Here is a 25,448-nt window from a genome sequence, read left to right on the forward strand (position 1 = left end):
AATTTTTTAATTAATAATATTATTAAGTTTTTTTTAAAAAATCTCAAAATATGTAAACATGGTCACTCAATGATTTTTTAACAGTCATTATTGCGTAGATACCTAAAAGTGTAATGTGAAAAACATTAGACATATTTTTGACGAAAAATTCTTTAAGCACATAAAGTTAACTTAAAGTATAGTTTTGGCACTTATTTTTGCATTAAGCTAAAATATAAACATGACACGTGTCAGTTAATTATTTTTTAACAATTTATTTTAACGGTCATTACTATGTATGCACCTAACAGTGTAACAAAAAAATATTTAAGTACTTATTTTTAACCAAAAGTTCTTTAGGTACCTAAAGTTAACTTAGGATATATTTTGGACACTTATTTTTTGTATTAAGTCAAAATTTATCTAAAAACTCTCTTTTTTTTCCGGGTGAGTCTAAGGTGCGACGAATTAATTTAAGGTTAATATTTAAACAAAAAAAGGATATTATGGTGTATGGTAACTTTTTAAGTTGGTACACTTGATGTTGTTATCATATTTATAATTTTTTTAATATTGTCAATTAGAAGTACTTTGTTACAAGTATTAACCTAAAATGTTATTCATGCCAATCTAAAATTATTAAAATTTTCAGTTGTAATCTAAAATGTTATCTAAATTTTTAAATTAGTTACAACTTAATATTGAGAGTATTTTAGATTGTAACCTGAAATGTTACTAATCATATAAGATTTTCGGTTTGCAACATGAAATGTTATAAAAAAATATAACATTTTAAGTTGGTGCTGATAACATTTGAGGTTTCAACTTAAATTTTTATATGAGTTTTTGATCTACCCAGGTTGAATATATTTCACGACAAATATCAAAACTTAGACTCTGAGTTTCGATACTTACCAAGCCAACCTAAAATGTTATATATATTGATAATATTTAGGTTGAAAATAATAAGAATCGAACCTCAAAAAATAAGTTTTGATACTTACCAATTCAACCTAGAATGTCATAAATATTGATAATACTTTAGGTTGAAAATTATAAGTGTAAAAACTCGGAGAAAAAGTTTAGATACATGTTGTGAAATATACTTGACCTAAAATGTTATATGTTAAGTAACATTTTTTATTTGCAACCTAAAATGTTATATGTTTGGTAACATTTTTTTATTATACCAACCTAAAATGTTACCAGTATATATAACATTTAATTTGATAATCGATATTCGATAGAATCTTTCACTCTATCTTTTAACCGTATTTTAGATGTCGCACAACAGACTTATCCCCTTTTTATGAGTAGTTATGCTATGCTGCAGTTTAATTTAAGGTCAACTTAAAATATTATCACGTTCGACCTAAAAAGTTATGCAAATTTATTACATTTTTAGTTGCAACTGAAAAATTACATTGCGAGAGTTTAAGGTTTACACTCTAAAATCTTATGAAAAATGTAATATATATTGTTTCAATCGAAAATGTTACTTTATCCAACCTAAAAATTTATGCTCTTGATAATATTTTTAGTTGCAAACTGATTTCTGTCGATTCTTAACTTTATACTAACAAGTTATATTTAAGAATTTTCGTTTTCTTTGAAAAATAAAGTGCAAAATATAGATACAATTAGGTCAAACAACCACTTGCAAGTTTACAAGCTACCCAAAACATATCATTTCTTTCACATTCATTTTATAGATTAGTTTCTATTTCCTAATATTCCTCGAATATTTCAGAGTAGAATTCGATTGATTTCTAGAAATTTCTTTTTCTCTGAATATTTTTTTATTGTTTTAGACCTCAAATATTTTAAAATCGAATCAAGCTGACGATAACTTTTAGGGTGTGAAAAAAAACTGATTTGAACTGAGTTAATTTCATCACATTTTTTTAGTTAGTCTATTTTACTATTAATTCGATTACCTTATTCGACTTAACTGAATTAATCGGTTTAATTTCGATTCAATATTGCAAACTAAATAAATCGATTTAATTTTTAAATCATTAAACAATTTAATACCTAAAACCAACCCAATATTATTACATATAACCCAACCCAATTCCTAATATAATCAGCCCAACCCAACAAAATTAAATTCAGGATAAATCGTACTAATATCATTGAACTTTAAATTATGTATTATTTGTACTACTAAAGGTCTGTTTGTTTGCATGTAATTGGTTTTTCGGAAAATGAATTACTGTAATTTGAATTACTGGAAAATGAATTACTGGAATTTGAATTCTGGAATTTGAATTCTGGAAAATGAATTACATTTCTGGAAAATGAATTACATTTCTGGAAAACATCTGGAAAACGTTTTATGATGTTTGGAAGATGTTATTTAAACTTTTTTTCCACTAGTTGAAGAGTTTTTTTAAAATTATTTATTACAAATATTAAATATAATAAATAATATTATTTCTCATAAAACTTAATATTATTATTTTAAAATATTAAAATAATTTATTTATTATTAAATATTTTTTTATAATTTTATTAATAAAAATATTAATATTGGTATATTTTAGTGAAATAAAATATTATAAATTATATTAATTATTATTAAAGTAATAGTGTTATATATTTTAAAAATATTAATTAGTATATTTTAAATATCTTTACTAAAATATTATTTAATATATAAATAATATTATTCATTATTAAATATAAAAAATTATATATTATTAAATAAAAAATATAATATCTTATATTATAATATAATTGATTATTTATTAAACTAATAATATATATATTATAAATATTAATAAATATATTTTAAATATTTTAATAATTAATATTTTGATGAAAATGATATTAAAATATTTTATTAATATTAAATTTATAAAATAAAATTATTTTGAGTATTTTTGCTTTGAAGTGAAAAGTTCGGAAAATGACTTACGGAAAATAAATCCGTAAGTCATTTTACAGAAAACACAAAGTAAATTATGTTACTAGGAAAATGAATTTCGTTCCGGAAAACGAATTACGTGAAACAAACACCGGAAAACATTTTCCGAAAAACGAATTACGTTAAACAAGCACGGGAAACATTTTCCGGAAAACGAATTACGTGAAATAAACACGGGAAAATATTTTCCGGAAAACGAATTACGTGAAACAAGCACGGAAAAACATTTTCCGAAAAACGAATTACATGAAATAAACACGAAATTTCGGAGAAAACCAATTCCGTAATTGATTTTACGGCAAACAAACACATCCTAAATTTTAATTTATTTAATTTTTAACAATAAATTTCTAATCAGGAATCTGCTATTGTCCAAGTCATATCATTCTCGAATATCCAATGGCAAACTTCGATCCGACCCGGACCTGGACCTAAAGCAATAAACGCTCCATGACCCGAACTCCAAGTTGATGTATCCAAATGACAGATGGCGACACCATGGTTTATCTTCTTCCCTGAATTCGGATCCAGAATATCAGCTTCGTAGACCCGGACTTTGGGAACCGAGTGGCAGTAGTAAAGTAAATACGGGTACAAACTCTGGTGACAAGAGACTGATTTCGTCACTTTCCCACCGTTGATCTTCCGTACTTCCCCTATCTTTATATAGTTCTTTGACCCATTAACGTTTTCCGTCGTGCGAACATCCACTCTCCGCCCCAAAACGGAGGTGGCGAAGTCGAGCATGTCCTCGGCCGAGCCCACACACCGCTTGATCTCGCCGGGGCTCGGCGCTCGTTCGCATTCTTTCAAAGCGTTTAGCATTATGGTCTCCAGTGACGAGTTATCACCTGCGTGGAATATCCGTTTCAGTTCACCGATCTTCGAAGACGAAAACGGTATTTTGGAAAGAATAGTCCGTGGCAAAAACGATCTCGCCGGCAGCTTATCCTTAATGTCCGGCATTTGCATCACCGTTCCTTGTGTTAACATTTTTTCCCGGAAGAATTTTCCGGCCTCCACCACCCAATGGCCTTGAGCAGTTTCAGCTGAATTTAAACTCTGGTTGTATTTTTTGAAAGTTACACCCTTTTTAGCATAATCCTTGAAAGTGGTGTTTCTTCCGTAGATATTGAATCCGATGGATTGTCCGTCGGCTCCTTGGCCGTATCCGGTGAATTTCTCGGTTCCTTCGTTGAATGATTGGCCATAGTTGGTGAAATCAACTTCAGCTCCATTGGAACCTTTAGCGTAAGACTGGAAAGAGCTGTCACCTACATTGGCATGGTCTCTGTAAGTTGAGAAACTGTCAACGGCGGCGTTGCCACCTTCGCCGTAGTTCTTGAAACCATTCGCCGGATCGTTGGAAATATCAAATGCGTACGAAGTGAAAGTATCTTTAGCTCCGTTCGCTGTTTGTCCATAACCGGAAAAATCTGACCCGATCACATTTGATCCTTTCCCGTAGCTACTGAACTCGTTAGGAACTCCGTTGCCGTTTTTGCCGTAATTCGAAAACGACTGCTCCCCGGCGTTGGCGTTCTCAGTGTAGCGCGTGAATGACTGTCCATGACCGTTGGATTCATCGGAGTAAGAAGTGAATTTGAGGTTAGGGACGTTAACTTCGTGGTTGTAGTTGTCGAAGTTCCCGGAACCACCAGTGGCGGCGGTGGAATAGGTGTTGAAGCTCTGGTCGACGACATTTGATCCGCTGGCGTAATTGTTGAATTGATCCTTGTGACCGACGGAGTTCCGGGTGTATCGGCGGAACGAGTCGTTTTCAGAGTAGTTCTTGAATGTATCGGCTCCAGCGAGACTACCCGAGCCGTAATCGGTGAAGTTCTTGTTGAGGTAGGTGGCGAAGTTAACGTCTTTGGAGTGTTTCTCGAGACTCAGCGATAAATCGGGGAAACAAAAGAGTTTAGCGGAGGAGCAAAAGGAAGGGAGACGAGAATCGAGGTGGTTTTGGGCGGCTAGTTTGGAGAAAATGGCGGAGTCCACGGCAGTTAAAGGCGATACTTTGGAGATTAAAAAGTGTGTCTTTGGGATGTCCCTGTTGAGCTGTTTGTTCCAATAACGAACGAACGAGGCTTTTGGCGAAAATGGGTTTTCCGATGCCGATGAATTACCGGTACCGCCGAAAGCCACCTGCATTGTCCGAGAACAAGACACGGCATGTCTTGAAATAAGTAAATATCATAAACACAGGAATAATAAAAAGAAATGAAGAAAATTGCTTACAGTGAAGGATGAGAAATGGAGGAAGGAGAAGAAGAGAAAATTCCATAGAGGAAGCATTATTTCCTGGGATTTTGTTTTCATTATAATTTCTCGGAGATATTGGTGTGGTTGCTTGGCTGCGTTGGAGGAGCCGAATTTATAGAAGGAAGATGAACTGCTACTAAATAGTCTTCTAAGCTTTACTACGGAAGATTTAGCTAATAATTGGTATGATTTGTGATTTATTGACATATTAATCCCAGATTAGAGTTGAGGTATAATTGAGTTGCATTTAGTCAAAGACTTACGTGAATATGATGGGATCATTAATGTGAAGTAAAAGTAATATATACTGGTTAAACTAGTAACTTAGTTGTTTGTGTTTCTTAGTTTTTTCCTTGTAAAACAAGTAATTTAGTAGCAACGTGGTCTCTTCCTTTATAGGTACCTATTAGTTTCTTTGGAGAATTCAATAAAAAAGTTAGGGTTTTGTTGTTTTTATTTTATAAAATTTTAATTATTAGATTATTATAGGATAATATTATGGCATCTATTTTTTTTTAGTATTTTGATCTCAACGTTTCATTTTGAGATAAAGTGTCTATTTTTTTGTTGAATTAATCACTAGTATCTGATCTATTTACTGATTAATCTAGATCGGGTACTGCATAGACGAGGACGACCCTACCAACCCAGTTTGCTTCATCGCAAACGCCAAGATTCGAACCCCTAACCTTGTTTAAGGGACCTAGTGCCTCATCACACTAAACCAATTGGTTGTTGGTAAATAAAGTGTCTATTGATTGGATGGAAACCATTAGTTAACTAATAATCAATGTTTATGTTGACATGACAAGTATTATATATCTAAAGTAATAATGTGTCATGTGTTTAAAATGATAGCGTGACACATATCACATGTCCAAGGTAATGACGTGACATTGTCACGTGTCCAAAGCGATGACTTGGAACATATCACATTATCATTTTGGACACATAAGAATTAACAAGTTAGCAACAAACGTTGACTATTAGTCAAGTAGCAATTTTTATCTAATTAAAGGACATTTTGTCTCAAAATAAAATGTTAGAAGTTAAGGTGTTAAAAAAATAAGAATTAAAATAATTATTTCATCAAATTTTAGGGGTGAACTTTAATATTATACCATAATATTATCATCTTTTTAACTTCCATTACGAAGTTTTATGAAATAACTATATTAGTTTCCTGATGACTAGCAGAGAGAGTTGATCATTTGATAGTTAACTTTAATTTGATTGAGTAATCTTATTAATCAGATTAATCAGGATGAATCGAGCATATGGAAAATTTTCAATTATCATATATTTAAGAAATTTTATTTTTATTTTTTATATTAATAATAAGTTTTCATCTGTTAGAATTTTATAAATCATTCTCTCCTAAAATTCTAAAAGTATGTCCCCTAGCATAAAATATTATGTCCGTCCATGTTATTAGTATCATAATAAATTTAATTTAGAATGAAATTGTTATATTATTTGAATCGGATTAAATTAAAAATAAGAGAAATTAAGATTTAAAATGGTAGAAAGCGATAGATCAAAACCCCTGTTCCCTAGCATGCTTTGAATTTTGGTTGAAAAGAAATTAATGGAAGAAAAAGTGTGGGTGGTCGCCATAATTCCAAGTAACCCAATTCCTTGTTGCATGCTCTTGCAGATACATCATTGTTCTTCTGCAATTGTGATAGCTATTATGAGAAGCACTATTATTTTGCTGCATATGCTTTCATGATCGAAACCTAATTATCGCGCATGTACCTCTAATTAATTCTCCAACTAACTTAAATTAATGTCTACAATTAGGCTTAGAAAAATTAGATTGCAGAAATTAATTATGCATGCATGGATTGAAGTATTCAAGACCCCCTGTCCTTTCTGTACGAGAAAAGAAACCAAAGGGCTCATGTCCATTGTTTTTTTCGGTTCATTTTTAATGCTGATATGGACCATGTTAGATATTGTTTTAAATTTTAAATTTGGATTGTAGAATTAGTCCCCGAATTTAAGGATAAAGGTTTATTTAGTCCTCGAATGTGATTACTTGTTTGCCTCTAAGTTAATGGGTTCCAAATTGCAAAGCAAATGGTGAAGGGTTTATGTGAGGGATTGGAGAAGACGATGGTTGTTATGGTGGGGAGTAGGGAGTGGCTGTCTAAAGGTTGAAGATTGTTTAGGAAGTAAAGGGGCCAACTAAGTAATTAACCCTTTTATTTGTTAAAGATGATTATTTTAGCAATAAAACTACGTGGCAATTTCATATTGGTCCTTTCGATCGTAAACTTACGCCTTTATCGGTAGGAATTAAGTTTTGTCAAAAATAATATTTGTTTAAAAGAGATCGTTATTCTTTTCAATAGATTCAAATTTAAACAATTATATTTTTAGGAAATGTGTACATTATTAATAATTATAAATGATTTTAAGCAGATGTTAACTTATAATAACTGGAATATTTAAAAAATAAAAAGTATGAGAAAAATTTTATAACTTCACTCGTAAAGACTTCATATGTAAGGATAGAACCATATGTATAATGCGAGCAGGGGCAGATGCATATGGCCATATAGGGGGCCAAATGCACACCCATTATTTTAGATTAGATATTCAATATGGCTCAATATATTAAAAGAAGAAAAAAAAAGAAATTTTGCATACCCATTATATTAAAAATAAGACTATTAAAATTTTTGGACCCCCATTTCTAAATTTCTGAATCCGTCACCGAATGCGAGCAATTTCGGTCTCTCAAGATTTTTATTACAATTACTTGTTAGATCCTCCTAACTTTTGAAATATATTAAAACATATTTGATTGAGCTTGATCTTTTAATTTTGAAGCATGTCATATTAAAATTTTATTTTATTTTTGGAAAACTGCACTTTTAAGGCCAATTAGTGGACCACATTTTATGTTTGCAAAGCATGTGGACGGAACATGAAATGAGTAATTAAGCACACTCGGAACAAACGTAAAATCTTATATTAAGGGTGAACTTTTAAAATTTTAGGAGGGAACGGATCTATAAAATTTTAGGGGTTGAAATAAATTATCAAGTGAAAATACAAAGAAAATATTTGAAATATATCCTAATTTGAGTTTTTTAGAAAATGCAACTACCTCACCTACCCCATTCGAGCCATCCCTTAGCATACTGTTACAATTACAAGTTGAAAGACAGACTGTTAGAAGTTAAATTTGTTATTTTCTGTTTTAATTATAACTAATTGTCAGTTAGTTAGATTAAAACTGTATATATACTTGTATTATACTCATTCTAATAACAAGCAGAATTATTCAATCTCAGTTTTTCTAATTTTCAACATGGTATCAGTTTCCAGGTCGTTCCTTCATGGGTTCTCTGTTTGGCCCATTTCTCACTAAAACGTTTTGGCCCGTATCCCTTCAGCAGCAGCATCTTTTTCATTCCAACAGATTTCTCATTTCGTTTCTTTTCCCCAAATCCTTTTTTTTAGGGTTCATGGCGATCACACTCGATCTAAATCACCCACTCTTCTTGCTTCCTTCTGATACACCTGGTGTTCAATTGGTGTCTCTTCAGCTCACTGGCTTTGAAAACTATAGTCTCTGGAGCCGTTCCATACGCATCGCTCTTCTGGCCAAGAACAAGCTTGGCTTTATCGATGGAAGCTGTCGACGAGATGATTATGACGGTCCGATGCAGTCTCAATGGGAGCGTTGCAACGCTCTTGTACTCTCATGGATCCTATATTCTATCAGCAACGATCTCTCTGCTGGCATCGTTTTTGCCTCGACCGTAGAATCTGTTTGGAATGACCTTAAGGAGCGCTTTGACAAGATCGATGGTTCTAGGGTTTTTTATTTACATCGGTCGATTGCTACCCTCGTTCAAGGCGACTCATCTGTATCCGTTTATTTCACTCGTCTCAAGCTCCTTTGGGATGAATACACTGCTCTTATCCCCTTCACTTCCTGCGATTGTGACGCTGCACAACAAAATTCAGTGCATGTGGCTCAACAGCGTCTTTTTCAATTTCTGATGGGCCTCAATGAGACCTACTCTGCGATTCAGAGTCAGATCCTTATCATGAAGCCCCTTCCTACCATCAATCAGGCATATTCCATGATAACTCAAGAGGAATTGCATCGAATTCTGTTGTCTGCTACACCTCTTGAAACTTCTGTTATGTTCACAGCCACTTCCAAAGGGAATGAACGAAGGCGTTTCAATGGGACGTGCGAATACTGTAAGATCAAGGGACACAGCTGTGATCGATGTTATCGACTCATTGGTTTTCTACCAGACTTCAAGTTCAACAGAAAGAAGCCTCCTCCAGTTTCTATGACAGTTAATTCTGTACATACTGTGGATGGAGAGTCTGAGAATGCTTCGACAGTTTCCTCTCCTGTATCAGCTGTTCCCACCTTTACTTCTCTGCAATACAATCAGATTTTGCATCTATTGAACAAAAGCTCCGCCGTAGATTCCAGTGTGAATCTTGCAGGTACTGTTGCCTGTAATTTACCTGCTTCCAATACTTCTTGCGTTCGTTGGATAGTTGATACTGGTGCTACTGACCACATTTTGTCTGATTTCAAGGGTTTGCAATTTCCAATTTTATGTTCTGCCCATCGTTATATTCATCTTCCTAATGGTCAAACTGAACTTGTGTCTCATATAGGGTCTCATAGGTTAACATATGATCTGGTTTTGTCTAATGTTTTGTTTGTTCCCAGTTTTGCTCACAACTCACTTTCTGTTTCTCAGCTTGTCAAAGATCATGCCTGTATTTTTTCCTTTCATCCTGACATTTGTATATTGCAGGATCTTTACAGTGGCATGATCAAGGGGATTGGTAGAAAGCTTAATGGCCTTTATATTTTTGAGTCTACTAAAGGAGCTACTGGTTTGATTTCTAATTCTTTGATTGGTTCTGGGGTTAATTCTTGTGTTCATCATGTACCTACTGTTTCTGATTTCAATAAAACTAGTCTTTGGCATGCTAGATTTGGGCATGCATCTGCTTCTGCTATGAAAAAATTATCCTCTTATGTTTCTGATAAATTTGATATAAAGTCTATTCATACTTGCAGTGTGTTTCCTTTAGCAAAACAGACCAGATTACAATTTCCTCTCAGTACTACTAGGTCATCAAAACCTTTTGAATTAATTCATATAGATTTATGGGGTCCTTATAGGATATCTACTCATAGTGGTCATAGGTTTTTCTTGACTATTGTTGATGATTGCACTAGAATGACTTGGGTATCTCTTAAGGCTTAAAAATGATGTGTTTGTTTCTCAAACAGTTTCTCTCATTTACCTCCACTCAATTTGCTTCTGTTACTAAAATAATTAGAAGTGACATTGGTACAGAATTTTTCAATTCTTATTGCTCTCCTTTTTTTCTTCTCTTGGTATTTTGCATCAAAGTTCTTGTGTTCAAACTCCACAGCAAAATGGAGTTGCAGAAAGAAAACATAGACATCTTTTAGAAGTAGCTAGGGCTTTACGTTTTCATTCAAAAGTGCCTATTAAATTCTGGGGTGAATGTGTCTTGACAGCTTGTTTCCTTATAAACAGACTCCCTTCTTCTGTTTTACAATGGCAAACACCTTATGAAATTCTTTATCACAAACCTCCTGATATGTCTATTCTAAAAGTTTTTGGCTGCTTATGTTATGCTACTGTTCCTAAACAAACTGATAAGTTTGCTCCTAGAGCTTTGCCTTCTATTTTTATGGGATACTCAAACACTGAAAAAGGCTATCTCTTGTTTAATCTTACCTCTAAGAAATTTTTTGTCAATAGGGATGTTATTTTTCATGAACAGGTATTTCCCTTTCACTTTCCTGTTCAAAGTGATTCTTTCTTTTCTTCTACTCATTTCATTCCTGATTCTGAATTTTTAGACCTCTCTTTTGGGCAACAACTTGTTCCTGTTGCTTCATCTGATTCTCCTTCCAGTTCTGAATCTAGGTAATCATCACAACAGCTATAAAATCCTATAGGTCCAGTAGCTCCAGTCTTGGTTAGGAAATCTACTAGGGTTTCTAAACAACCTCAATGGTTAACTGATTTCATTTGTAATTCTATTTCTACTTCCAATTATCCCATTTCAGATTATATTTCCTATCAACATCTTCCTTTTGGTACACAATCCTTTGTTTCTTCTATTTCAAAATCTATTGAACCTACATCCTATCATGAGGCAATTCAACATCCAGAGTGGGTACAGGCTATGAAAGATGAAATTCTTGCCCTTGAAACAAATAAAACTTGGTCAGTTGTATCTTTACCTCCTGGAAAAGTCCCTATTAGCTGTAAATGGGTCTATAGGATTAAATACAATGCTGCTGGTACTATCGAAAGGTTTAAGGCCAGGTTGGTAGCCAAAGGCTATAGTCAGAAGGAGGGTGTAAACTATGTGGATACCTTCTCACCAGTGGTTAAGTTAGTCACTGTTCGTTTTCTCCTTGCCATTGCTTCTGTTTTTTTATTGGCCTCTGTTTCAGCTTGATGTGTATAATGCTTTTTTACAAGGAGATTTGTCTGAGGAAGTGTTTATGGAACTTCCTCCTGGTTTTTTCAGTCAGGGGGAGAATATGGTATGTAGAATGCAAAAATCCCTTTATGGTTTGAAACAAGCATCTAGGCAGTGGAATTTGAAGTTAACTGAGGCTCTTTTAGGGGCTGGTTATGAACAAAGTAAGTTTGATTATTCTTTGTTCACAATGAGAAAGGATAAAAAGATTGTAGTTTTGTTGATTTATGTTGATGACTTGTTGATCACTGGCAATGATAATTGTTTGATTGATGATTTGAAGAGTCTTTTGAACAAGAAATTTAAAATGAAAGATCTTGGTGAACTGAAGTATTTTTTGGGTCTTGAGATTATGAGATCAAAAGAAGGAATTCTAGTTAATCAGCGTAAGTATGCACTTGAGTTGATTGAGGAAACAGGAATGAGTGGTTCAAAACCAACAAAAACACCACTTGAACAGAACATTAGGCTTACTACTACAGAATACGATAAGCTGTGCACATCAGGAAGTAATGAAGTAGATGAATTGTTAGTTGACAAGAATGTTTATCAAAGACTTATTGGAAGACTCATTTACCTCACACATACCAGACTTGATATAACCTTTGTTGTACATTACTTGAGCCAATTTATGCAACAGCCTAAGGAATCTCACTTGTTTTCTGCTTTGAGGATAGTGAGGTACATTAAAAAGAATCCAGGTCAAGGGATATTGATGAATTCGAACAACAGCAATGAACTTGAAACATATTGTGATTCGGATTGGGCTGCGTGTCCAATCACGAGAAGGTCTGTTTCTGGTTTTTGCATCAAGTTTGGAAGTTCTCTGATTTCATGGAAATCTAAGAAGCAAAATATTATAGCCAGATCATCTGCTGAAGCAAAATATAGAAGCATGGTTGTTGCATCAGCAGAATTGACTTAGTTAAATGGTTTGGCCAACGAGCTTGGGTTGGAAAGAAAATATCCGATCAAGCTATATGATAACAAGGCTGCTCTTCAGATTGCAGCAAATCCAGTTTATCATGAGCGAACAAAGCATATAGAGATTGACTGCCACTTTGTAAGAGAGAAAATACAAGAAGGGCTTATCAAGACAGAATTTGTGTCTTCTTCAGAACAATTAGCAGATATATTTACTAAAGCTCTTGGTGTGCAACAACATGAATATCTTGTATCCAAGTTGGGTGTAAAAGATATCTTTTACTCTTCAACTTGAGGGGAGTGTTAGAAGTTAAATTTGTTATTTTCTATTTTAATTATAACTAATTGTCAGTTAGTTAATTAGATTAAAACTGTATATATACTTGTATTATACTCATTCTAATAACAAGCAGGATTATTCAATCTCAGTTTTTTCTAATTTTCAACACAGACCCACAAATAAAAAAAGAATAGAGATTCAAGACACCATGGGAGATTCATGTTCATTTTTAATATCGTCCTTTAAAATCGTCTTCACGTTTGTGTGAAAAGATGCAAATTGTTTGACTCAACCAATTCTATGCTTTTAGAATTCTACGGTTTAAAAAATTAAACAAAGAAATATATATTTTTTAAAGAAAATTATTCGATATATAAGTTGTACAAAATTTAATTTATATAATATTTTCTATTTTAATATAATTTTTTCTGTCTAAGATTTAAGATTTAAGGTGTGAATCTTTAAAAAAAATATATTAAAATTTTAATAAATATAAAATTAAACTATCAATATAATATATATATATATATATATATATATATATATATAACATGAGTTTCTAATGATATTTTTTTTGAAGGGAACATGAAATCTCGTTAAAAACCTCCATCATAATTGACGTTAAACAAAGTTCAACGTCGAAAAGTGAAAGAAGGAAAAGAGTACCCAATAAAATTTTATAATTACTCATAACAAAAACAAAGTCCAATACAAAACAATGATATTAACCCTATTTGTTCCACGTATCTTACATGAATATTTCAAAAAATGTCCTTATAATTTTGGTAGCCAAACTCTATCAACGTTTTTTTCGTTTCTTTGATACATCTATCAACGTATATATCATAGCATATACATTTATAGATATAAAATGTCAAATCATTATGTCTATAATAAATTTATGTTATTTAGGGTATCGACCGACAATATTACAACCATTTTCCCCTTTGTTCATGATCATGTTTTATTTTCTCGTTTTTATTTCGATATATGGAATAGTTCATTATCATCCATGTGAGTGATCCTCTCCTCTCACATTGGATTATCCATCAAACGATAATGAATCCCCACATGAATGCACATACATAGCAGGTGCTGAAAGCTTTCCATTCCTACCATCATCAATTTATATATATACTCACACACATTGATGCATGTACCAAAAGGTGAGAACGACTTGGATTTTTCAAGTGTTTTTCTTTTCACTCAAGATTTGTTAATTTGTATGTACGAAGACATAACAGGGTCGCGTTTGGACATCATAGTATAATTGCATGAAAATGTAACTATTATTTCAGTAAGAGAGTGTATTACAAAAATTTTTATTCCATGGACGTGTTTGACTCGGAAGTGTAATTACATTAGAATTGTTTATGTTATGTTTGATAGTGCAACTTGTAATTAAACAATTATATAAGTTTAAATTTTAAAATAATAGGGCTCATTTGAAATGTCACCTTATAATTGGATTTGAATATAAGTACACATTTGTGACGAATTTAAATAATCTTTGTAATTTGTAAGTCTCAATGAGTAACTGGACGTCTCGATTATACTCTTTAATTCTCACGATGTGAATATATATGTAATTATGTTCTTCAATTTTAGAACAGTATTATTTTATAATTTAAACTTACAAAATCATGTAATTACAATATATACTATCAAACATAATATAAAAAGTTATAATGAAATTATACTCTATAGTTAAACATGTCTAAAAAATAAATAATTTCTTGTAATTACGCGTGACCGTAATTACTAGAGTAGTAATTACATATTCATACATATACTTTATAGCGTCCAAACATGCCCCAAGTAATAAAAAAGCAACACAATTGCTTATTTTATATCATAATTCCTTTATTTTAACTTTGTCATCCTATATAAAGATCATTGAGGTTAAAAATAGCTAAACTTTCTTCTTTTTAATGTTATATTTGACATGAATTTTAAGCAAACTGGGAGATGCTAACAAATCAACAACCAATTGAATTAACTTCTAGGACCAAATTCTGACAAATCAAAGTATAAGGATGTAATTTGAAACAATTAGACAAGCAAGAGATAAAATAAGTTTAAGAAGCATGAAGCCATACACTTCATCATATTAAACTTGTCGAGTATAACATAGAAGCCAAAACGGTTGCAGCCTAGAGAAGGAAGGAAGTAACACATGAAAGCAAGTTCCAAAACCCTAAATTCTACAGCCATCACAATACCTCCAACCGAAAAGGTTCTGCTGGATTTGGTGCAAAGACAACAAGCAACTTCAGAGTACTGACAGTAGCTTCCAGATTTCTTCTTTCCTAAAACTCAACTTCCTCAAGCCTATTTGAAGATGAGATGTCGTGTAGATCGGAATAACATGTGTACTGGCATCGATTTTATTCTTGGGTCACGATATAAAGCAAAGAAAACACCATTCAGAAAGGGTCACTCTTCAACAACATTAACGAGTTCATATTCGGTCAGTGAAGATTTTTATCTTCCTTCACCGAAAAACTAGCAGGTCCAGCAACCTCAACCCGACCCCACTTGTCCACTGCAAGCCTCATTGATCCCTTAAACATGTCAATTTTCGCATTGCGAAATGTTACAGTGCTTCCCTCTTTCATTAAGTCCACTACAAAAACCATGACCGTACTGTTAGTTATAGTTAACACTGGAAACAAATAAAACAAGTCGTCACCTTCATTGGTTGGTAATACCACATGATGAATATAATGATCAAGAAAGCATATTAATAGTCATTAGGTGTGATCATGAAATTTCTCTTTCCTCTTCAGATTAATTCGAAAAAGAGGTGTTTCCATTGGTAAGAAAGGGGAAAACAAAGGATTACTGAATTCCATGTAAAACTGTGCCGGAAAAAAGTACTCAACACCTCAAATGTAATCTAGCAGAGTTCAAGAATGCACCATAATAAAATATGACATCATAGATGTTGCTGTATAATATTTGCACTGACTGGACGTAAATGGAATTTAAGACGGCCACAGAGAAGTAGACATCCAAAATACTCAGGTAGTCAAAGGACTGTTTCTCTTCCATTTGGTATAATTAAGATGTGCACTATGGTGCTAGATGATGCTAATAAATTGTGGCCGGTAACTACAAGTCTATAAGTGAGATAGTGAAAGGCAAATCTAGCATTTATATCACTCCAGGTCACTCTTAGAAACAAAGGGCACAAATGAAACATCATAGCTAAACCTTCTGCTACCACCATCAACAATGTGTTGACGTATACACTAGGACAGTCCATTAAGTGAAGAAGATAGGACCCATGTTGGAAAGCATGTTAGGGTACTGGGAGATGGTTTTGAGAGCAAAATTTGAGATCATTGGTGAACAAAAAAGATGGCGGAGAGAGCTAAGGAGAGAAGGGTTTTGAAGGTTCGAGCTGAACTTGAACCATTTAGTGGGGGTAGAGTAGAGATTTGGGGGATTTACAAGGTGTCGTTGGGGATGGACAAATGCATGTCAAAAGCGGGAAAGATGGTTCAGTTATAAGGTGCAACATGGCAATGTAAAGAACTTGGGTTTTATTCACATTCTCTTAAAATATTTTTTAATAGATGCGTAAATTTAACATCTTTTAATGGCAACCATTAAGACTGTTGTTGATTTACTTCTTCACTTCAAATTTGTAAGTTAAAAAGATAAGGTTACACATTAGTGGAGCATAGAAACAGTTTACATTAGAGATTTCCCAAGCACTTTGGACGCTTTGTCAGATAAACTCTGCTAAAAAAACTTTACCAAATCTATATCATTACTTCTTTACTTACAGAATGCAATAAAAAACATATAACCAAATCAAACACAATTTACTATTGTGACTACTAGTTAAACTCTATGAAGCCAATGCAACATTACACATATAAAAGGAAACAAGAGAAAATACAATCAAACAAAAAATAACTGAATGCAAAACGGCAAGATGTATGAGAAGTCAAAACTCTATCAAAAACAAAAGTAATAATATTGCATAAACAAAGCTGCATAAGGAGAAATTTTAAAGAATATACCTTGATCATTTCCGGCGGTAAAGATAATCATTCCTGTCTCATCTCCAACCAAGCATTCAGCAATTCGCGTTTGACGAACTTGAGGACCATCAGCACGAGCCTTCTGCAACAACATTTTTGTACTAACAACCTTGACAGTAAGCGTGTGACCACTGGTGCCCGAACGAAGTGTTGAAAGACAAAAAAAATGGCAACAGTAATGGGGTGACTGATTTGGTCTAAGATGACAGCATTAATGGGATCGCTGATTTGGTCCAAGTTGACAGTATATTTTTTTGAAATTTTGGTAAGAGAAAATTACCTAATTTTGTCCTTGTACTTAAAGATATTTACAAGATTAATCCTTAAACTTCAACTATAAATACTCTAATCCATTTAGTTTCAAAACCATTCCAAATCATTCTAACTTTCTCCCAATACTAGAGAATTTAGAGAGTTTTCTTGAGAGTTGTTTTCTCCTTTTTATCAAGAGAGAATTGTCATTGTTTTCTCCTTGTTAGATCGAAAGTTATAATTCCTATTTTCTCATAGTAAATTTTTCTATCTTTGCCCGTGGTTTTTAACCTATATTATTTAGGGGTTTTTCACGTAAAATTTGTGTCTTCTTTATTTTCATTTTTTTATTTTCTCAAATTATCAGTTGTGATTTTGATCTATCTGATAACCGTATTCCGCAACAATTGGCATCAGAGTCAGATTTGAGTGTGTAATATATATTTATTGTCTTTGTGGTTGCCACCAAAAGATGGATTCTCCAACATAAGAAATTAAGAAGTTATTACACATTTTTTGAAGGTTCCAGAGAACTATTCACGATAGTAAAATAGTGGGAGCTATCCGTAATAAAAGATATGGCAAAGAAATTTGATATTGAAAAATTCAATGAGAGAAATTTCTCATTATGGAAATTGAAGATGAAAATCATCCTAAGGAAAGACGATTTTCTAACGGCTATCAGTGAAAGGTTGGTAAATTTCACAAATGACAACAAATGGAACGAGATAGATGGAAATGATGTGACAAACTTTCATCTAGCATTAGAAGATGAAGTATTGTCAAGCATTAGCAGATGAAGTATTGTCAAGCATTGAGGAGACGAAGACAACTAAGGAGATATGTGATCATCTTACCAAACTGTACGAGGTCACATCGTTGCACAATAAAATTTTCCTTAAAAGGAAATTGTACACTCTACGGATGCCAGAATTTACTTCAGTGACGGAACACTTAAATACACTGAACACTTTATTTTCTCAGTTTACATCCTTAAGATGTACAATAGGAGAAAAATAACGTGTTAAACTTCTACTTCAAAGTCTACCGAATTCGTATGATCAACTCATCATCAACTTGACAAACAATAATGTCACCAGTAGTCTTCGATGACGTTGCAGTTGTTGTTCTACAAGAAGAAAATCGACACAAGATCAAGGAAGACAGACAAATAAATTTGCAACAAGCAGAAGCGTTGATAACGATGAGAGGGAGATCAACATAACATTACCAAAGCAGTAGTCACAAACATGGTAGATCAAAGTCGAGAAACAAAAAGAATTTAAAGTGCTACAACTATGAAAAGAATTGTCATTTGAATAAGGATTATTGGAGTCTAGGTAAAAACTACAATCCATAAAGCAATACCGCAAACACTTCAGATGATAAAAATACTCTATGTTGTGAAGCGTCAACCACCATGGAAGGTAGAAAGAGATTTGCAGATATATGACTCATTGATTCAGAAGCAACATATCACATGACCTTAAGAAGAGAATGGTTACATCATTATGAACATGTCTTAGGAAGATCTGTATATAGTTGCAATGATCATGCCTTAGAGATCGTTGTCGTTTGAACCATCAAATTAAAAATGTATGATGAAACAATTAAAGTTGTTCAAGTGTACGTAACGTGAAAGGCCTGAAGAAAATTTTATTATTCTATGGATTGTTGGATAATAATGCAAGTAAGATTGAAACACGGAAATGAATAATGAAGGTATTCCGTGGAGCGCTTGTGGTGATAAATGCGAAAATATAGCAACAAACTTATACATGCTGAAATGAGAGACTTTGTTAGAAGCAGAAGCCTCTGTTGCCTCATGTGATTCAGATTTTACAATGCTATGGCATCAGAAATTTGGACACATGTCAGAATAAGAACTGAAAGTCTTTGTGGAGCAAAAGCTACTTCCAGACTTAATAAATGTATCACTTACTTTGTATGACCATTGTATAACAAGTAAGCAACATTGTATAACAAGTAAGCAGCACTGGTTGAAATTCAACACGTTCAATTCTAGGTAAAAGTGTTCTAGAATTGGTTCATTCTGACGTATGACAATCAGTAGTTACATCCTTAGCCGGAGCAAAATATTTTGTCTCATTTAATGATGACTACTCCAGGAGATGTTGGATGTACCATATTAAGAAGAAGTTAGATGTATTTTCAACTTTCAAAAACTTCAAAACGGGTGGAACTTGATTCTAGAAATAAGATCAAGTGTTTCAGAATAGATAATGGAGAAAAATACACAAGTGAAGAATTTGATGACTTTTACAGGAAAGAATACATCAAAAGACAATTAACAGTGGCGAACACTCGTCAACAAAATGGAGTAATAGAGCAGATGAACAGAATCTTGTTAGAAAGAACAAGAGCAATGTTAAGGGTTACAGACCTAAAAAAATAATTTTAGGCTGAAGCAGTCAATACCGCTTGTTATTTGGTAAATCGAGCTCCATCAACTGCAATAAAGCTGAAGACGCCAATAGAGATGTGAACTGGTAAAACAGCTGATTATTTAAACCTCCATATATTTGGAGGTATTGTGTATGTGATGTACAATTACCAAGAAATTTCAAAGTTTAATCCAAAATCCAGGAAATTTAAATTCTTGAGGTATGTTGATAGTGTAAAGGGGTATCGTTTGTGGGATCCCACTGCCCACAAAGTGATCATCAACAGAGATGTTATCTTTGTAGAATATAAACTACAAAGAAAAGAAGATGATAGAACTGAAAAGTCAGAGACTACACAAATACATGTGGAAAAAGGAGTTTGAACAAAGAGATTCTTCTGAAGCAAAACCATTAGATGATGAACAAAAACTAGAGAGTTCTAAAGCTCTAATAACTCGTCAATCAGATCGTGTGAAAAAACGTCTCAATTGACACTTAGATTATATTATAGAAAGAAATATTGCATAATACCTTTTAACAGAGGACAGTGAGTCATCAACATATCGGGAGGCAATAAACAACTCAGATGTTTCACTGTGGATGATGGCGATGCAAGAAGAAATTGAAACCCTTCATAAAAATAATACATAAGACATTGTGTCACTACAACAATGAAGGAAGCCAATTGGTAACAAAATGATCTTCAAAATCAAGCGAAATAGTAACAATCAAGTTAAGAGGTATCGTGCAAGGCTGGTAGTTAAAAGATATACTAAAAAAGAAGGTATTAATTTTAATAAAATCTTTTCTCCTCTATTTCGACTAACAACAGTTCGAGTAATCTTAGCAATGTGTGCTACATTGAATTTACATCTAGAGCAGTTAGATATTAAAACAACTTTTCTTCATGGAAATCTTGAAGAAGAGATTTACATGCTCCAGCCTGAAGGTTTTGAAGAAAAAGAAAAGAAGAATTTGGTTTGCAGGTTGAACAAATCTATGTACGGTCTAAAGTAGGCGCCGAGGTTGGTATAAGAGATTTAATTTCTTCATTATGTGTCTCGGATACAACAGACTTAATGCAGACCTTTAAGTTTATTTCAAGATGTTTGGTGATAACAATTTTGTTATATTGTTGTTTTATGTGGATGACATGTTTGTTGCAGGACCCAACAAAAGTCATATTAAAGAATTGATGACACAACTAGCTAGGGAATTTGAAATGAAGGACTTGAGGTCAGCAAACAAGATTCTAGGGATACAAATTCACCGATACATGAATAATAGAAAGATTTAACTTTCACAAAAGAATTACTTGAAGAAGATATTGTCACGATTCAACATGCAATATTATATGTCAATTTCTACACCTCTTCCTATTAACTTCAAATTATCCTCCAATATGAGTTCTAGCAGTAAATAAGAGATGATAGAGAAGATAGAGATGTCTCGAGTACCGTATGAATCGGCAGTAAGAAGTTTAATGTTCGCTATGATATGCACAAGACCAGACATCGCATAAACGGTGGGAGTGGTTAGTCGATATATGACTTAAATGGACCTCAAATGTTGCATTATGTTACGGAAGATTAAATTTACTTATCAATGGGTATGTTGATTCTGACAATACAGGAGATTTAGATAAAATCAAATCTACTACATGATATATGTTTAAAGTTGCTGATTGAGCTGTAAGTTGAGTTTCAAAATTACAGACAGTTGTGTTACGTCCATAACAGAGACAGAATATATAGCAGCTACACAAGCCAGTAAAGAAGCAATATGGTTGAAAATGCTATTGGAAGAGTTTCAGCACAATCAAAAGTATGTCTCTGTGTTTTGTGACAGTCAAAGCGACTTGCATTTAGCAAGGAATCCAACATTTCATTCAAGAACAAAACACATACGAGTTCAATACCATTTCATTCGTGAAAATGTGAAAGAATGGACGGTAGATATACAGAAAATTCATACCAAAGATAACTTAACAGATTTCTTGACGATTGCGATCAATGCTGATAAATTTACTTGGTGTCTGTCATCATGTGGTCTGTCAGAGACGTAAGCAACATGAATAGTACAAGATAGAAAAAATAATATGAAGATATGATTGCTCTAATTAAATCTTTAAATAAGAGATTGTTGAAAGTAAAACAATGACAACATTAATGGGACGACTGATTTGGTCCAAGATGACAGCATTAATGGATCGGCTGATTTAGTCCAAGTTGACAGCATATTTTTGTTGAAATTTTGGTAAGGGAAAATGACCAAATTTCAACAAAAATATACTGTGACCAAATCAGCCGCTACCATTTTTTTTTTAATTTCAGCACGAAGTTGGTCCACCTTGGTGGAAACAGGTTTCCTCAACGGCTTTGATTCTGCCATTTCAGTACCTATAGAAAAGCATAAAGAAATAGATCATCAGCAAAACTACAAGAAAAGAGAGGGAATTACATCAGATGATATACTACATTCCAGATTTATTTATTTCTTTCAAACCTAAAATGGTATGAAACTCTGATTGATATTTTAACAAAAGTTCTGATCCAAACAATTCGTTAAAAAAAGGGTTAATTTTAGCAACGAAAGAAACACTTGGATCTGTGCAATTCGAAATTCCATCTATAAGAACCACAACTTAAATCCTAGTCAATAATTATAGATACAAGAGTAAAACCCCTAACTTTTGCCTAAAATTATAGATTTATATAGAGAAACACACAAACAACTGACCTACATGAATCAAATCTAACGAAACAGATTCTTCTTAGTTTCGTGTCTGATAATTTAAGAGAATCGTATGAAACGAGGGTAAACGTTTCCACTGGAAAAGCACGCGAACTGAAAAAGAAAAACTGTAAACTGGGAGGAAAGTAGATTTAAAGAACAAAGGCGAGAGTTTAAAAAGTAAATTTAGAGTTGGACGTTACCTTGGGAGATTTGGAGAGCGAAATCCAAGTAAGTGAGATAAGGAGAGGAGATCTGTTTGGATTCTGAAACAATGGTTTACTAGTTTCCACAGTCAAAGCCTTTCATACGCGTCGATGTCCAGAGTTATCTTCGATACAATTTGTGCAAATCCTAGCCGTCCACGTTATTGTATTCCTTTTTCTGTTTTTAGAAACAGAAAACGGTGTCGTGTACATTTTTTTTATTAATTTTTTTATTATAAAAAAGAACATGGTTGTCCGGGATCAAACTCATAACATAATGTAAATTATAATTATAATTATTTTTTTAACTCATTTTATTTAAAATAGAAAATATTTTAAATTAAAATAAAGATTTATAATCATAATCGTAAATTAAAAGGGTAATTGTAACAATTTCTTATAATCATTGAAATAAAACTAGTAACTTAAGATCACATAAGAAACATACAATAAAAGATTAAAATATAACCAAGAAAGCTCAAACAAAGATATGTACAAACAAATCTGATCGCATTGGCAAATGAATTAGAAAATGATATCAAGCTATTGAAAATCTATTGACAAACTGCAAATCAAACTTGAGCGACATAAAAAACTATCTACGAACACATAATGGGTATCCAAATCTAATTCGAGGGTCCAAAGTAGAAAAGATGTAACATATAACCGCTATCTTGATCGGTCGTGGTAATGTCAAATCAACCCTTAGAAAAAAAAATAAGTGAAAACAACGACCAAAATGTCAAAAAAATATGTTAAAAGACAGAAGAAAACGTCGTATGAAGATAGAGGAAAATGTGTTATAAATACAGAGAAAAATATGTCATACATGCAAACTTTTTGAAAATAAAAAAGAAAAAAAAATAAATATGTTATATAAGAAATAAAATGACAATAAACAATACTAGCGGTCGGCAACCAACATTAAAGTTGGCGTCACTGTCGATCAACAAAGACAAAATAAAAAAGAGATAAACGACTTACCAATAAGAAAAAATTACGAGAGGGAGAAATTCCAGAAAATGAAAAGATAATTATAATTTCATTTGGTATCGTATAATTAATATGTTTATGTATAAATCATAAATTTCATTTCGTATTGTGATTACTTTTGTATATATAATGTTAATATAATTAATATTGGACTAATTTGAAAAAAGTTATAAAATTATAGGTTAAACTGTCTAAAAATTTGCATTCCACCCAAAGTATATCATTACTAAATAGTAAAAATTAGTTATTGAGATTACTCTATATTATTTTTAATCAATGTGTGTGCATAATAAATAGTTATTTTAGTAGTTTTATATTTTTTTCATTTAAATTATAACCATTTACAATCCAAAATATATATGGTATTATTATTTAAATTATATATTATATAAATTATATAAAATGTATTTTTTAAAAAATTTATTTTCTAAACAGATTTAATTTTCAAACAAAATATTTTTTTTAATTTTTTAATTTTATCATATGTTTTTATTTTTTAATTTTATCATAAAAGTTATTGGTTTTAATTATTTAAGCAGTTTATACAGAACTTTCTGTTTTTTTTTCAGATAAATGAAACATTTTAAAAAAATGAACAAACATTGAATTAATATTGTTACATAACAAATTGAATTAAATAATTTAATTGAATCCTAAAATGGATGAACATTTCTGCTGAGTCCATTGACGTTAGTGAAAAAACCAACCTGCCGTATCGGCAAATAAGACCGCCGTTTATCCCCTTCCCTCATGGCTCTGTTCGTAACGTAAAGCTTTTCGTGGGCCGACAACGACGCCGTTTTCTCACTCTTATCTTTCTTCCCATTCGGCGGTTTCTCTCCCACCACCTTCACCTTCACTTTCTTCTCCTCCATTTCCTTCTTCTTCTCGATTTTCGCCGCCGAAGCGGAGAAAGGAAACGGGTGGTTCAACAAGACAAACGCGTCTTTTCCGTCGCTGTTACTTCGGAGCATCAAATCTCGGACCCTCCGAAGCTTGGAGAATCCCGTGGAGTTGCTCTTCTTACACGTGTCCGATGACGTTGCCTCCACGGCTATTCTATCATCTCTCTTCCACTCGCAGTATGGTCCCACCGGTTCCAACGTGTCGGGCGAATCTTCCACGAAAAGCTTCCTCAGCGGCGGCCGTGGTGACACGTCACCGTCATTCGATTTCGAAACTGAGCCGTCCTCTTCGGCTAAGAGAAGATCTTGGTTGAATAACGGGAAAACGGGACGGATATGTCCGTTTTGGAACACGTCGTTGGCAGAAACAGGGGATCCGTCGGCATTTACACAAACAAACGAAAACTCTTCGTCTTCCTCCGCCGTTCCGTCTTCTTTGAGCTGTAATTTGAATCCAAAATCATGGCTGAACTCGTCGTCGTCGGAATAATTATTAAACCTTGGTGATAAAGACAAAGAAGAATTCATGGTTTGCAACGTTAACCAAAACACAAGAACATGAAAATCAAATAGATAAATTGAAAAATGTAGTCTGTGGGATTGAAGCTGTGGGGTATTAATAAAGAAATTATAAACGCGGAAATATTGGAGGTAAAGTAGGTAAACGCGGGCGATATTCTAAATGAACAAAAATAGAAAAGCTAAAGAATGACGATTCTATGTCGGAATTTTCATTGGAGTTGCCTACTTGCAATTTTAATTCGGGTAAATTACACAAATTATCACTTAATTTTTTTCTCACTCTTATTTTAGTCTTTAAATTGATTTTTTTTAATTTAATCATTAACTCAAATTGATTTTTGTTTTAGTCACTCAGTTGTTTATCTATCTAATTATACGTTGATCTGGTATTTTTATTAATTTTTCAGGCTAGAAATTACATCGATTATCGTTGTCAATTTTCATTAGGCCCAAAATATTTAAACCGATATATTTT

General features: G+C 32.8%; 3 protein-coding genes across 4 annotated transcripts; all 3 read right to left on the reverse strand.

Moving 5' to 3' along the window:
* Positions 1 to 612: 612 nt before the first annotated feature.
* On the reverse strand, positions 613 to 25,009 carry LOC120134550. 2 transcript variants are annotated; one of them, XM_039150981.1, is made up of 2 exons: positions 24,187 to 25,009; positions 613 to 645 (listed from the first exon to the last, which is right to left on the reverse strand). In XM_039150981.1, exon 1 carries the CDS (start codon positions 24,977 to 24,979, stop codon positions 24,200 to 24,202), a length of 780 nt encoding a protein of 259 aa, XP_039006912.1. In that variant the 5' UTR covers positions 24,980 to 25,009; the 3' UTR covers positions 613 to 645; positions 24,187 to 24,199. The 2 variants fall into 2 exon arrangements, with proteins under 2 accessions (XP_039006912.1, XP_039006911.1); XM_039150980.1 differs by lacking the exon at positions 613 to 645 and adding an exon at positions 22,879 to 22,919.
* On the reverse strand, positions 3,248 to 5,236 carry LOC120134549 (polygalacturonase 1 beta-like protein 3). Its single transcript, XM_039150979.1, has 2 exons — positions 5,150 to 5,236; positions 3,248 to 5,056 (listed from the first exon to the last, which is right to left on the reverse strand). The coding sequence occupies exons 1-2, from the start codon at positions 5,228 to 5,230 to the stop codon at positions 3,263 to 3,265; spliced, it is 1,875 nt and encodes a 624-aa protein (XP_039006910.1). The 5' UTR covers positions 5,231 to 5,236; the 3' UTR covers positions 3,248 to 3,262.
* On the reverse strand, positions 14,976 to 17,119 carry LOC120134551 (uncharacterized protein At4g28440-like). Its single transcript, XM_039150983.1, has 2 exons — positions 16,937 to 17,119; positions 14,976 to 15,528 (listed from the first exon to the last, which is right to left on the reverse strand). Exons 1-2 carry the CDS (start codon positions 17,049 to 17,051, stop codon positions 15,374 to 15,376), a joined length of 270 nt encoding a protein of 89 aa, XP_039006914.1. The 5' UTR covers positions 17,052 to 17,119; the 3' UTR covers positions 14,976 to 15,373.
* Positions 25,010 to 25,448: the final 439 nt, after the last annotated feature.

The sequence above is a fragment of the Hibiscus syriacus genome, unplaced genomic scaffold, assembly GCF_006381635.1.
Source record: "Hibiscus syriacus cultivar Baekdansim isolate YM2019G1 unplaced genomic scaffold, ASM638163v2 tig00110597_pilon, whole genome shotgun sequence".
NCBI lineage: Eukaryota > Viridiplantae > Streptophyta > Magnoliopsida > Malvales > Malvaceae > Hibiscus > Hibiscus syriacus.